We start from the raw sequence: 15,713 nt of genomic DNA on the forward strand, positions 1-15,713 counted from the left end.
AGAATACCGTGTAGGGAGGGGAAGGATAGTTTATATCTTTGGGCAGGTCTGGTGGAGCCAGGGCACGAGGAGTTAAAGGATAGTGAGATTAGGGAGGGAAGGATGCCGTGAATGATCTTAAAAGCTAGGCAGGAGCATTCGAATTGGATTCTGGAAATTACTGGGAGCCAGTGGAGATTGGCCAGGAGTGGGGAGACATGGTCAGATTTGCGTTTTGCAAAGATCAGTTTGGCTGCAGTATTCTGGATAAGCTGGAGTCTTTGAAGGCTTTTTTTTTGTTAGGCATAAGTAAATGGCATTGCAGTAGTCAAGTTTGGAGAGGATGATGGATTGAAGGAGGACGGCAAAATGTTTTTGGCGAAAGCAGGATCTTACTTTCCTTAGCATGTGGAGGCTGAAAAAGCATGTTTTTGCCAAGGAATTGAGGTGGTCGTTGAGGGAGAGAGAAGAATCAATAATGATGCCAAGGACCTTGCTTGAGAACTCAAGGTGTAAGGCAGCGCCTGTGGGTAGTGCAAAGAGGGTAGGCAGGTGTTCTAACTTTGGGCCGAGCCAGAGTAATTTTGTTTTTGATTCGTTTAGTTTCATCTGTACCGAGAGGGACCAGGAGTGGAGTCTCCTTATGCAAGATGTAATGTTTTCGTGGAGGTTGGTGAGGTTCTGGTCTGTTTCAAGAAAGGCAAGGATATCATCAGCGTATGTGTAGATTGTTTCAAGGGGGGAAAGTTGGAGGAGCTTCAGTGAGGACATATAGATGTTAAAGAGAATAGGGGATAGGGGTGATCCCTGAGGGACACCACAAGAAGGAGACCAAGGAACGGACGTGGTGCCGTTTGAGTTGACAATGTAGGAGCGAGAGTGAAGGAAGTTTGAGAACCAGTTTAGGACGGTGGAATCAATTCCTATCTCAGAAAGTTGATAAAGTAGTATGTCGTGGTGGACGACATCGAAAGCAGCAGAGAGATCGAATTGTAAAAGAACAGCGAATTTGTTTCGAGAATGTAGTTGTTGCACCTTTGATATTAGGGAAACTAGGAGGGACTCGGTGCTGAAGCTGGGTCTGAAGCCATGTTGATAGGGGTGGAGAATGGAGAATCTCTAGGTAAGAAGAGAGCTGGGTAGCGACTATGGTCTCAAGCAGTTTAGTTAGGAGAGGGATATTTGCTATGGGACGGTAGTTCGATGGTGAGGAAGGGTCGAGATCGGCTTTTTTCAGAAGAGGGGATAAGGCAATGTGTCCCATTTCTGTGGAGAGCAGGCCTGATAGTAGAGCAGTATGTATAAGACTGGTAAGGGAGAAGATGGCCTGCCCGGAATGTTTTTGTAAAGGTAGGATGGGAAAGGATCTAGGATACATTTTCAGGATTTCAATTTGAGACAAAGTTTAGAGATCTGGGGTTCGGAGACGAGTTCGAAGGCAGTCCAGGATCTATCAGCAGGGATAGGGTTGAGTCGTTGGGAGGCAGAGAGTTGTAATCTAATAGTTGGGGGGGAAGAACTCCTTATGGTAGTAATCTTTTCCTTGAAAAATTTGGCTAGGTCATTTGCGGATGGGAGAGAGAGGGGAAAGGTGGAGTCGTTTTTTGCCAGATGTTGAACAATGTACTATTTTGGTTTTTTGATCTGGTGATTTTATCACCATAGAAATTTTTCCTTGCTTTTTTCAATACAGTGTTGTAGAACTTGATGTTGTCTCTCCAGGATTGTCTGTCAGAGGGGGATTTCGTTTTTTTCCATTTACGCTCCAGTGCTCTGCATTTCTGCTTCAATTCCCTGTGGTATGGAAGATACCAGGGAGCCTTGCGGGAATAGGAGATAGGTTTAGTAGATAAAGGGGAAAGAGCACAATAAGTGGTCTTGGAAAGGGTTACCCAGTTGTGCCAGTTAGAATCAGGGTCGGTATGGCTAGGAAAAGGAGGAAGTTGGTTGAGAAATTGGGACCAGAACAATTCACTCGTGATTTTTTTGCAGTAGGTGATCGAGTTTGTGGCTCGGGGAGGAGTGCCAAGGTAGGACATGAAAATGGGAAGGCAGAAGGAGCCTAGAAGGTGATCAGACCAGGGGACAAGTTCCCAACGGGCCTCTTCAGCAGAAGTTTTGTGTTCGGTCAGGTCGAGGAAGCTGATGATGTCTAGAGTATGCCCCTTATCATGGGTAGTGGTGAGCGGAGGAGCAGTGAAGCCTAGGGAGGTGAGGAAGTCTTTGAAATCAGTTGCATCTTTGTTGGTGTTGTCGTCTAGGTAGAGGTTAATATCGCCAATGATCAATAGTCTCTGGAATTTTAGGAAGGCCCTTGTTATGGTCTCGAGAACGAGTTCAGAGGATTTGTTCCAGGGGGTAGGTGGACGGTAAAGTAACAGGATACCTAATGGGTAGGGATGAAGTTATTCGTTGACTGAAGCTAGCAAGAATTCTAAAGAGGCAAGGCTGCCCTTTTCAAGGAGCTGGACATCAAAAAATGATTTATAAAGCAGAGCCAGGCCTCCTCCTTTCCGGTTGGTTCTGGGTGAGAAGAGGCCATAGTAGCCAGGGGGACAAAGTTCGTTTTGTGTTAAAGAATCATCTCTTTCGATCCATGTTTCTGTGATGCACAAGAAACCCGGATCAAAGTCTCCAAGTAAATCTTTTAGTATTTGGGTCTTGTTTCAGGCTGATCTGGCGTTACAGTAGAGTATTGGGACTGGGGTGAGAGAGTCAGAGGTAAGGTTGGGTAGGTTGGCTGGAGGAACAGGCTTTAAAGAGGAGTGGTTGACTCCAAAGTGTTTTTTGAAAGGGTGGGTTCTGGTACATACTAGTATGGGAATTTTAAGGCCAGGGCAGGTGTTGTTGGAGTATGTGGAATCGGGGAGGTTGGGGGGGAGGGGTTTTAGGCAGTGAGAAATGCTGGTGAAAGAGCAGAGTAGAAGGAGGAGCCAGAAAGGTGGTTTCATGATGGGAAACAAGGAGAAACCAGTAAGAGGGGTTTGGGCGGAATTTGCCAGGTAGGAGGGAGGAGAGTTTAGTTGGGTGAGAACTGAGGGAAACAGGAGAGGGACGAAAAACTGAGGAAGAATTTGCACGCAATTGATTCTAGAGAGGTACAGCCGGATGGGACTAACAATAGCTAATAGTGAGATACAGACTGAGGTGGGGCTTAGCATATGTTACTAGTAAAATAGACGCGGAGTGGTGCTTAGCTGGGGAACAGTGGTAACTAGTCTGTACAAGCAGTAGCAGACTATAAATGCGGCAACAGTGATGGGCAACACAGGCTATATATGCGATGGCAAGTTAAACATTCAGTAACTGGCTATATATGCGGCTAAACATGCAGTACAGACTATACATGCAGTAACAGGTTTTTCATGCGATAACAGGCTATAGATGCGATAACAAGCTATAGATGCAGACTGTGCGATAACAGGCATGCATGCAGTACATGCAGTTTATAGTGCATGCAGTTTATAGTACATACAGTGGATAGAACATACAGTTGATAGTAAGAGAGGAGAAACAATTCTGTGGACTGGGAATTCAGACATTTTGCAAGACGCTTCGCAAAAGCGCATGCTAAAGCGCACGATCCTTTGCCGTGCGCCTTAGCCGGCGCACCGAACAGCTGCGCGTCGTTCACTTGGTGTAATTTGTGTGGTTTTGCCGACTTGGGGGGGTGGAACTGGCTCATACGCCCGCCTGCAGGGGGAGCAGTTTTGGTGGAGTCTTCGTGGACGAGCTGGCCCCGATTCTGAAAGCGCTGCCGATTGCAGCAGGAGGGAGATCCAACAAGCTCTGTGAAGGAGCTTGAAAGAAAAAGCTCCATGGAGGAGTTGGAGCAGAGGACTCTGAACACTGCCGATTGCAGCTTCAGCCAGGAGCCCTTCCCTTAGTTAAATCCACGTGGTTTCGCTGACCTGGGGGGCCGGAGCTGGCTCACATGCCCGGCTGCAGAGGGGGTAGTTTCGGTGGAGTCTCCGTGGAGGAGCAGGCCCCGATTCTGAAAAACGCTGCCGATTGCAGCAGGAGGGAGATCTGACAAGCTCTATGAAGGAGCTTGAAAGAAAAAGCTCCGTGGAGGAGTTGGAGCAGAGGACTCTTTTTAGTTCAAGCCAAACGCTTTGTCATCAAATATGTGATTCCCCAGTGTGTTGCTTGATTCAGAATGGCTCATTTTCCACCATGTCTCTGCAGAATAGTATATGTTTTAGGGATCCTGGCTGCAACAGCCACTTTCTTCAACTTGCCAATAAACATAGCTGCATGACTATCTTTCAATTCATCTCTTATTGCTAGTTGCAGTGTATGTACATCATAAAACATATGTTGAATTGTAATTAACTTAGATTCTTCTTCAACAATATCTTCTAAAGTTTCAGATTCACTGCTTTCATCTATTTGTGTCATTTGTAGATCATTTGCAAGAATGGTATCTTAATTTTCTAATTCTTGTGTGGTTTCTTCATCAACTTTATTCATTTTCTCAATTGAGCTTATCATATTTGAAGCATTATCTGTTACAGTACATTGTACCTGTTCCTTTTTAATTTCAAAATCTTCTAAAACACCTTCCACTAACTTCAGAAGATATTCACTGGTGTTATGTGCCCAAGTGTCCTTTACTCTAATGTCAAGTTATCACACTGTTACTTTAATCTAGTAGCAAAATAATTGACTCTGTGACGTGTGCATGCATCCGTTTTAATAAAAACAAAACATCCCTTCAAACTTTTTCGAAGTTTGTTCTTCTTATATTGGCCTCTTCGATTATCATTCTCCTTATACTTCCTCTTTCTAGAGAAACTCCGTTTCTGAGGTAAGGACTCATATTGAGAGGGTGAATAAGGAATGCCATGTGTATGGTAGGAAGAGCAGGATTTTCACAGTAAGAAGGGTGACAGTGAGCTTTGTGAGTTCTCTGTGTGGCAGAAGCCAAGTAACTTTTTGAAGTATAGATTTCTACATGGTTTTTCCCCCTTCAAATTTCCTTTATTTTGACTTTAACATGCTCAGCGACTACTTGAATGTGAGAGGTGCCGGAACTCCTACCACTTGGCTTGCCTTGGCCCCAACTACACCACCAGTCCCTTCCAGAAGAAGAAAGGTTGGGTAAGTTCCAACACAGCCTTCATTGAAGTTCAGTGTGTAAATATTTGGTAGCTGTGGAAATTAGCACTATCCAAAAACTAAAATTAGATTGAACACTCTGCCTAGAGGACAGTGGCCATTTCAGGGTAGTTTGGCAAGAAAATAGTGTAGACTGTGTGTAGTCTAGGGATGGGGGATAGGGAGCTGGAGGTTGATGGTAACCCATACAGGCCAGAGTTTAGGATGAAAGGGTGTATTATTGGAATTTGGTCGTGGATTTTTTTTACCATCTTTCTGTGACTTACATTGTAATTTAATTGTTGTGTGGGGAAGAAAAGCTAAAGAGGGAAGATGGTTCTTGCAAAGAAGCAGTGGCATAGCCAAACAGCCAATTTTGGGTGGGCCTGAGCCCAAAGTGAGTGGACACAAAATTCTCTACCCCACCTACCCCCACCTGAACATATAAATACTTTTAGCTAATGAGGATTCCCAAGCTTTATCAGTTGGACTTTCTCTGAAGGTATCCAGACCACCTTTTCTCTAGCACCTCTCCAGACCGGTGCAGCTTCAATACCTCACCATGACCAGCAGGTGGAGACTGAGACAAAAACCTTTGGTTGCAATGCAAGTAGCTGTGCTTCCCCCTTATCTGACCAGTTTTCTCTCAATAAGATATTGCTCTCATCCCTGGGTTAGTGTAGGCCTGTTGGAATTTGCATAGTGGTCTTCTTGTCCCTGTCTGGTGCCGGACAGAGCTTAGGGGGGACCCTTTCGGAGGTCTGTCCAACCTCAGGGGTGTCGCACTCGACGGGTCACGAGTTGAGTTCCTCCCTCTACCCATATTTTTTCTAGAGGTGCCTCAGCTGTAAGCCTTGCAGCCGATACCAGCAAGGCTTATAGCTTAGAGAGCCAGTGGAGTCTGTTCTGGAAAATAAAATCCTGAGGCAGTGTCGGTCTGAAGGGAGCCTTCAGTGTATTGTATTGCTGTTTTATTGCTAACCAGCACTTTTTCCCTTAGCTAGGTCATGTATTGCGCAATGAGCACTTTTAAAGGGTAAAAGTGCTCATTGTGAGCCAGGCGTGAGGTCGATTCGAACAGCCAGGGCTGGCGTGAAGGGGAATCCTCATCGGCTTCGGGTGCCTCGCATGCCGGCACTGATGGAGGGGAAGTGAGTCCCATTGGGCTGCCAGGGTTTTTTTCCCCTGATTTTATTTTAGCCTTGTGCAAGGCTTGTCTTCAAGCAGCTGGGGGTCCTGCTTCTGTCTCGGGGGGGGGGGGGGGGGAGAGGGGTTCCTGCCATGTCCACTCTGGTTTGAACACCCTCAGCACTAGTTTCGTCCCCGTCTTCCCCCTCTCTTGTCCAAGCAGCTGAGGGTCTCTTTGACAGTTTTCTCTTGATGAGGACCTGAACCTTTTGGGATACCTCTAGGATCCTCTTGGTGGGGACAGAAGCTGCTGGTGGAGGTTTTTTTAGTTTCACCAGCTGGCGAGGATGTGTCGGTGGTGGCATCTTTCAGTGGGAAGAGCTCCAAGAGGTTATTCTTCAGGTCTCTTCGGTGTTGTGTTTTGAGGGCGAGAAGGAGCCCCTGTGTGTGGTGGACATCCTGCTTCAGGGGATCTACTCAGCATCCCGCTCGGTAATCTTATTTCTTTTAGATGTGTCTAGTGGTCCTGAAACCCTGCCCTGTGAATGGGTTTCGCCTACCTTCTGCCTTAAGATCAGTCTGGATTTGAAGAATTTTCTGTCTTTGAGAGGAGCTGAGAGGATTTAAAAAAAAAAAAAAAATGCATAGGATAATCCTCAAGACCATACAGTTTGGTTTAAGTTTCTACTTGATAGCTATGAACTTTGTATATGGTTAGTGTTGGTTTCACAAGTTTGAATGTTATAATGTTAAGAACATAAGAATAGCCTTATTGGGTCAGACCAATGGTCCATCTAGCCCAGTAACCCGTTCTCACAGTGACCAATCCAGGTCACTAGTACCTGTCCAAAACCCAAGGAGTTGCAATATTCCATGCTACCAATACAGGGCAAACAGTGGCTTCCCCCCATGTCTTTCTCAATAATAGACTATGTGCTTTTCCTCCAGGAACTTGCCCAAACCTTCCTTAAAACCAGCTACGCTATCTGCTCTTACCTATGGCAATGCATTCCAGAACTTAACTATTCTCTGAGTGAAATTTCCTCCAATTGGTTTTAAAAGTATTTCCCTGTAACTTCATCGAGTGTCCCCTAGTCTTTGTAATTTTTGATGGAGTGAAAAATCAATCCACTTGTATATGCTCTACTCCATTCAGGATTTTGTAGACTTCAATTAGAGAAGGACACGGTGAGCGAATCCCACGTGAAGCCGCGGTGGGTTGCGATTTGACCACGGGCCATGGAGGCGCTATAGGCCAAATCGCCACAGAGACGGGAACAAAACTTTTCACCGCCCGCAAGAAGGGTGAAAAGATTTGTCACCGCAGATAAATGCACCCCCTTCTTCGCAACCATAATTTACCGTGACTGGACTTCAAGTTCCTCCGGTGGCCATGCTGTCTTCATCGCCAACTTGTGCTGTTGCCGCATTGACTCCTCCCCCTTTAATGTACTGGCTCCTGATTGGGTCAATTCTTCCTGCTCAGGCAGTGAGGGGACCAATCTCTACTGCCACACATGATTTTGAAAACCCCATTTAATGGGTTGTAGTGGTTCAGCAGTAGCGATTGGGAAGGATTTCGGAGCTGCGAGCAGGAGGACAGGTCGCTGGACTGGAGTCACCGACAAAAACTGCGGACTCAGAGCTGGAAACTTTGGCGCTAGAACTAGTTCTAAGAGGTAAGGTGGGCTGCGACCCCACACTTTCCTTCTGCTTGACTGCCCAGGGTTCCCGGAGGGGTGGGTGGGCTGAGTTTCTTTCTTTGCTCCAGAGTCCGGTTGAGCTGATCGCGAGGGAATCCAAGATTAGCTGATCTTGGATTTCCTCGCGATCAGCTCAACCGGACTCGGGAGCAAGGAAAGAACACCCTCCAACCCAAATCCAACTCCCCTTTTTTATCTCGTGGCTGGTATCTTTTTTTTTTTTTTCTTCTTCCTCTATTTCCCTCCATTCTCTATGTACGGTACAGCCTACAATTGGGAGATTTCTTTATAATAATTATGAGGATCAGATAAGGCTAAGGAAGCTAATGGTTACAGCTAGAGCTGCTGCTGTATCAATGATAAAGCTTGCATGGCTGAGAAACTGCTGGTATTTGCCCTCTCTCTCATAAGTGGACTAAGTAGTGATTCTTTCTTGTGTGTATTTGCTCTGTGCTGGCGTTTGCTTTCTCTCTAATAAGTGGACTAGTGCTGCCCGATTCAGGAAAAAAAAATTTTGATTCGATTCAGCCTATTGAATCGATTTTTCAATTCGATTTTCTGCCCAATAGGGTGTTTTGTTTTGTTTTTCAAACATCCTGGTGGGTTTATTCTATAGCCTCTTCACCCCCTTTACCTTCTCCTACCCACACTGGTCCTGTGGTGTAAACAAAATAAACAAAAAACTTTTCCTCTCTCTGTTAAATCCTAGCTCACGTTTGCAGTCCAACACCAGCTGTGGAAGGATACACATTTCAAATCTGACATATTGTAATCACAAAACAGAAAATAAAATTACTGTTTCTACCTTTTGTTGTCTGGTCATTATTAAAATCATGTTGGTCCCAGGCTCTGGTTGTCTTCTGATAACTTGCTTGCCAGGGTCTCCTTCTTTCTTCATAGGGATGAGCCAACATGATGTTTCTAGCTCCAAACCTGATTGGGCTCCCTAAGCAGCTGCTCTTCTTACCCACCCCTTATCAGAATTCAAGCATGCACAGGACATTTCTGCAGAAGCAAGTACTGAGAGAGCAAGGTAGAAAGATTACCCGACATCTAAAGGAGGGGGCTCATTGGGATGGGAGACAATTTTGGGATTTTTATGCCACCTTTCTAGGGAGCTGGGTTTGAATCCTACGGCAGCTGCTTGTGACTCTGGGCCTTCATTGCTCCAGGCACATTTATTTAAATTATGAATCCACTGGGGACAGAGAACGTGCCTCCATATAATTAGTCAACAGCGAAAGGCAGTATATCAAAAACCATTATCCTTATTTTTTCTACATAAAACTCCATGGGTAGGACGGGAGGAATTCATTTACTAACAAACTACCATAATAATCTATGCACACAATAAATAAACTTTGCTGCTGCCTTAGCTCGTTGTAAACAAACCCTTATCTACTTTTCTTGCTCCTGCTGGATTAGCTGCAGACTGCCACGCCCTTCACCCTGCTTTTGTTAGCTCATTTCCGTTCAGTCCTTTCGGAGTCCCACCCCCCTCTCAGGCATGCTGGGGAAGCATGGACTCCTTCGATCTGTTCCATAAATTGTGAGCTGGCACAAAGTTGGACGGGAAGCGCTTCATTGTAGATGCCGAGAGGTTTCAGGTAAAGGATTCAATAGGTGGCCGTCTCTTCTATGCTGCTTGGGTAGAGGACATAGGCTTGACACCTCTATACTCTCGATCGAACAGGCTGCATGCATGCTAGATGTTGTAGTTCTGCTGTTTTCAGATGCAGTACTGTACTGGCTGCTGCTACTATTGCCACAAGTACTGCCAGGGGGGGAGCTGGAGGATACTGTAGCACTTCCAGACAGACCCTCCCCCTCGCCCCTTAAAGCAGGAACGGCAGTGGATGGCCAACAAAGGTAGTGCTTTAGGAGACATGGGGAGGAGGGTTGGTCACTGAATCGGCCAGGCCAAATTTTTTACAAAATGAACCGATTCAAATCGATTCACCCAATTCGAATCGGTGAATCGATTTGAACCGGAAATCAGGCAGCACTAAAGCGGATTAACTCCCTCTTTTATTAAACGGCACTAGCAGTTTCTAGCGCAGAGAGCCACGCTGCTCCCGATGCTCATAGGAACTCTATGACCGTCAGGAGCAGCGTGGGCCATTCAGCACGGCTCCCCACGCTAGAAACTGCTAGTGCCGTTTAATAGAAGAGACCCTAAGTGATTCTTGTGTATTTGCTGTGCTGGTATCTTTTCTCTCTTGCTGAATTGAATCATTCAAAAAAATAAAAAATCAGACTCCCAATTCAGGCTTGCTCTTGGGCTTTTCCTCTGTCGCGGATGGGGAGACCGGGGAGAATGGCAGGAAGAGAATAAAGATGCCAGGCCCTGGGGCAGGGGAAGACATAGTGATAGAGAGACAGATAGACCCCTGGAACAAAGGGGAGACAGAAGAGTGGGTGGCAGAAGTTAAACTTGGGGGTGTCTACTGTCTAGAGGGAAGAGAGAGAGAAAATGCAGAGAGGTGGAAAGATTCAGGACCAAAGAGGGAGGGAGAAAGGAAGGAAGGCAGGAGATAGAGGCAGAAAAAGACTTGGAAGAAAGGAGAACAAATACTGGACTTAATTGGGGGGGAGGTGTTGCTGGACTATGGGAGGAGCAGACAGAGGGGGAAGAGACCCTGACGAAGATGATAATAGAGGAGAGATACTAGGATCCCTGGAACAAAGGTGGTGGTAGTTGGTTACAGTAGTGGTGCCACTACCTACAAGGTACAAAGGGGAAAAGGAAAATGACACTGGATCTGGGGAAAAATTGTATGAAAAATGACTTTATTTTCAATTTTGTGATCAAAATGTGTCAGTTTTGAGAATTTATATCTGTTGTCTACATTTTGCACTATATTTGTCTATTTTTCTATAGTTGTTACTGAGGTGACGTATATTTTAAAGTCTTCTGCCTTGACTTCTTTGAAAAATAAAACAAATATTAATGATTAACATTTTCTCTGCATACAGTGTGCTTTGTGTTTCTTTTAATTTTGTGGTTACCATAATGAATTAATAATGATTATATTGTGTGTAGTGTACATAAAAAATGAATGCATACAATTGCATTACAATTAGTACTATTATGATGGGGATGGGGTCAGGGGTGGAGATTGGCCTGGGGTACTTGGTTGGTACTTGGCTCGAAGTTGAGAAACACTTGTCTAGGTGACTATGGAGTTTACTCAGTAAGGGCCCCTATTACAAAGCCACAGTAGCGATTCTCCCTTGGCAAATGCACCAAACAAAGTCCATTTGCTGTGGCAGAATTGCACGAAGGCATGTCCTTAAAAACCAGATTTCATGTTAGCAGGTCGCGTTTTACCCCCTTGTGCAGGGTTGTGCAGATGAGAAAGGAAAATAACTTGCGGGGATGGGGAAATATTTGTCTCCATGTCATTCTCTATTTTCCATCTTCCATTTTCAGTGCTCCTTTTTCAAACAGCATGTTTGAGTGGTTTATTTACTTGATGCTTTCAAAATCTATAAGTACAGTTTTTTAGAGCAATGATGAGGTCTCATGGTTGGTCTTTTCTCCACGATTAGTAGTAGTACATATTGATTAACATATGTGTTTGTTTTTGTGTTTATATATATTTTTTTCTTTTTGGGTGCCAAGTTTATCTACTGCAGGGGTGTCCAATGTCGGTCCTCGAGGGCCGCAATCCAGTCGGGTTTTCAGGATTTCCCCAATGAATATGCATGAGATCTATTAGCATACAATGAAAGCAGTGCATGCAAATAGACCTCATGTATATTCATTGGGGAAATCCTGAAAATCCGACTGGACTGCGGCCCTCGAGGACCGACATTGGACACCCCTGATCTACTGTATGCTTTCTAAACGATAAATAAATGTAAATGTCCTGTTTAATCTTTTAGTGTATTACACTGTCTCATAACCATACTTCCTTTTTTCGTGTCGGTCCTAGGAAATTTTTACTTGGTAAAAGAAAATTTGGGCTGTTTGACTAAAGCTTATCATTGAAAGATACTGTCATTCGGCAAACATTATCATTGAAAGAAATATTGTCATTCGGCAAAGGTGAGCATTTATATTTAAGACAATGATTGAGGCAAACTGCTACAATGAATTCAATCCATTGTAGCAGTTTGTAATTTACTGCTATTTTTTGGTATTGTTTTTTTGTTTGTTTGGTCATTCATACAGTGTGCGGTTTTTTTTCTAAGCTATCATGGATAAAAGTACTGTGCAGAATCTCATCATTACAAAAAGCAATCGATTGTCTCTGATTGAAAATAATGGAGCTAGTCCAGTGTGGAATTTCTTGTCATCTACGTGGATAGTCAATGCATCGGTTTCGCCATGTGCAAGACTTGCAAGACAGCATTGAGGTGGAGGTCGCGTGATGGTACCAGTGGCCTGAAATCACATGCAGCAATCTGTAGTGGGCAAAAGTATACTGCTGTGATGAGAAGCATCAAGGACTTTTTACATAAAGAGAATCAGAAGGAGGAATGCAGAACCTTGCCTACAGCAGTGAAATTAGAAGTTACTGATGCAGTTGCTTCGATGTGCGCCATGGACATCAGACATTTTTCTATGGTCGAGGGAATTGAATTCGCTCGCCTTGCTAACTTGTTGATTTCCATTGGTGCAAAATATGGCCAAGTTTCTTCTGATCTGGTACTCCCCTCTGCCAGAACAGTGTCCAGACATATTTCTGCTGTTGCTGAAAAAGAAAAGGCTGCATTGTCTGAGGTGTTTGGTCAGCAAAATAAATTTGCCATTACAACTGATCTGTGGACTGAAGATGGAACTGGTATGCCATACATAACCGTGACTGCACACTATGTAGATGACAATTTTCATCTTCACGCTATGGGACAGGATCCTGGCTAGGCCTAGTTGCTTTGCTGAATCCCAGTCCCAAAGTTTAAATAAAGGTAGTGGAACACAGTTCTCAGTGCCTTCCAAGAATTACACGCTGAGATTTCCTGGTTGATTCAAACAAAACACTTTAATGGAAAACAAAACTCCAAACATTATTTCAGAATTGGCACGAGTAAAAAGGATAGGCTTCCAGGAATTCCATTCATTCCTCAAAGGAAGCAAATAAGTTTCACAATGGCACAAGCTGTGCTTTTAGAGTCAGTCCAGTCCATCAACACAAAAGCCCTTAACTTTTCCTTCTGGCCTTACTCATGGCCTAACAGAACAGTACATGCACCAAACACTAGGTTCTCTCTAAACGCTCCCTCTGGCTCTGGCTGTGGCCCTGTTGGGTAGAGCTGAATCCCCAACAGGCTGGGAGGAGATGAGCCCGTACACCACAGGTGTTGCCACCCTCCCAAGAGACAGGCTCCGGTTTTTCTTCTTCAACCCCCAGCACAAGTCAGAGCAGTGCACAAGCTGCTCCAAAAACATAAACTCAAAACTCCCATGAAGGAAAACAAAAACTGCTTGGCTTAACAGCTTACTCACAATCCATTAAGGGTTCTTCCCAGTTAGGCAAGACATAGTCCTGGCACTCCATGTCATAGTCCTCAGGCTAGGCTTCTGCAACTGGTTTGGTCTGGCTGGCTTCCAGTTCCTCCATTTCCCAGTCCTCAGGGAAACTTCCTTGTGCTGGCCATGGTTCAGCTCGAAGGACTGGCTTCCTTCCCAGCTTCTGCTCAGCTCCTTGTCCCAGCTGTCTCTCCTCTCTATCTGACGAGGAAAGCTCGGTAAATGGGAGCCTCGACAACAAGCCACGCCCCCTCCTAGCAGGGTTAGACAAACTCTTAAAGGGCCCTGCCTTCTCAATATCAGCCTGAGCACTGGACACTCTTAAAGGGGCGGGTTCCTTCCTAAAGTTGTGAACAGGATTTTCACACTGATCAGGATGTTTCCTAAACCTGTTCACAGAGTTTTTACTGGGGCTTACAGGGACTTTCTCCTTGATTCTAGTAGGTCTAGCCAGATTCCTGTCACAATGCAAGAATTTTTGCCACCAGAACTCTGCTTGATAAGCACACTGCAGCTAATATTCGATCAACTGTCAAGGAAATCTTGGAAGAGTTTGGGGCTTATCGTCAGAACAATGTCTATATCACTGACAATGGAGCTAATGTTAAGGCTGCCTTCAAAGATCAACAGTGGCTATCATGCGAAGGCCACAGTTTGAATCTTGTGTTGGATCATGGACTGAAGCACAATAACAACTTTGATTCTCCAATTGCTGATGTAAGTGTGCTGATAAATCTTGCAAAAGACACCATTGCAGATGTCAAGCATTCAAAAATGCATCACAAGCTAGAGACTAGCCTTAAACAGGCTGTTCCAACAAGATGGAACAGCATCTATAAAATGCTGGAATCAGTATCTCAAAACCTACTACATCTTAAAGAACTGACCAATGAGTATAGTGATAAAAAACTGCAGAGGCTGCTTTTGGATTTGAATGAAGCACTATTAAATGACACAATTTGTGTCTTGCACAACTTTGATGCGGCAACAACTGCCTTGTCTGCTGATAAAACACCTACCCACTGCAATGTCCTTCCAACACGTGCTCAGTTGTTCAAACATCTGACTGTTACTGCAACAGATTCATCAATTATTGCTGCCATAAAGAAACATTTTGAATAGTTAATCAACACTTATTTCCCGGTTTATCCATTACACAGCATTGCTTCCCTGTTACACCCATGTCTGAAAAATAATCCAATTATCTTCCCAGAAGATGCAAAAACACAAGCAATTGTATCTTTAAAGATGTACCAAGAGGTTGAAATGGAAGCCCCCTCGACTTCAAATCTAGACCAACATTCCACACTTCCAGAGATCACCACTGTGGAAGAACTCCCAGGGCCAGGCCCCTCCAAAAGAAGGAAAACAGATGGAACCATTGGTTTCCTGAGTGACTTTTTTGAAACATTATCACCTCAGAAGGCTGCTGTTAATGATGTTGATGCTGATGTTTTAAGATTTTGGAGAAATAAGCAAGAAAGCTGGCCAAAATTAGCAAAAGTCGCATGAGGGATACTGTGCATTCCAGCTACCAGCACATCTTCAGAGAGAGTATTCTCTATTGCGGGAAGGACTGTGGAAGAAAGGAGAACTACACTGAATCCAGAGATTGTGGATGATTTCTTGTTCATCCACGAGTTAAAAAATAAGGACAATTAAAAGTACAGGTTGTGTTTTGTTTTTGTACAGTTAACTTGTAAAGTTGTAAAGAATGTTCCCTTTATACGTTAATAAAGATAAGTATATAAAATCATACCTGTTTGAGGCTTGTATGGATGCTGTGGGGACGGGGTGGTGAATGAGATGGCAGTGACGGTGACAAGGTGGTGAAAGGGATGGCGGTGACGGGGACAGTGGGATGGGGCAGTGACGGGGACAGATTATTTTCCCCGTGTCATTCTCTAACTTAAGTCATTTCTCCCCTCAGCCGTCTCTTTCCCAAGCTGAAGAGCCCTAACCATTTTAGTCTTTCCTCGTACAAGAGGAGTTCCATCCCCTTAATCATCTTGGTCGCACTTCTTTAAACCTTTTCTAACACCACTATATCTTTCTTGAGATAAGAAGACCAGAATTGAATGCAGTGCTCCAGAGGAGGTCGCACCATGGAGCGATACATAGCCATTATAACATTCTTAGTCTTGTTAACCATCCCTTTTTTAATAATTCCTAGCATCTTGTATACTTTTTTGACTGCCACTGCACATTGGGCGAAAGGTTTCATCTGAAATATTCTAATCACAAAATATAAAATAAATTTAATTTTTTTCTACTTTTTGTTCTCTGGAAATTTTATTCTTCAAATCACATTGATCTCAGGCTTTGGT

General features: G+C 44.4%; 1 protein-coding gene across 5 annotated transcripts in view; it reads left to right on the forward strand.

Moving 5' to 3' along the window:
- KMT2B (lysine methyltransferase 2B) overlaps positions 1 to 15,713 on the forward strand; it is a 496,236-nt gene that overhangs the window by 332,207 nt on the left and 148,316 nt on the right. For 4 of the 5 annotated variants that reach the window (XM_033963412.1, XM_033963411.1, XM_033963414.1 and 1 more), the window contains one exon: positions 4,987 to 5,082. The exons of the other annotated variant lie outside the window; for it this stretch is intronic. In XM_033963412.1, the coding sequence (XP_033819303.1) occupies positions 4,987 to 5,082 (96 nt within the window). The remainder of the gene's footprint in view (positions 1 to 4,986; positions 5,083 to 15,713) is intronic. 5 annotated transcript variants of the gene reach the window in all.

This window comes from Geotrypetes seraphini, chromosome 11, assembly GCF_902459505.1.
Source record: "Geotrypetes seraphini chromosome 11, aGeoSer1.1, whole genome shotgun sequence".
Lineage (NCBI taxonomy): Eukaryota > Metazoa > Chordata > Amphibia > Gymnophiona > Dermophiidae > Geotrypetes > Geotrypetes seraphini.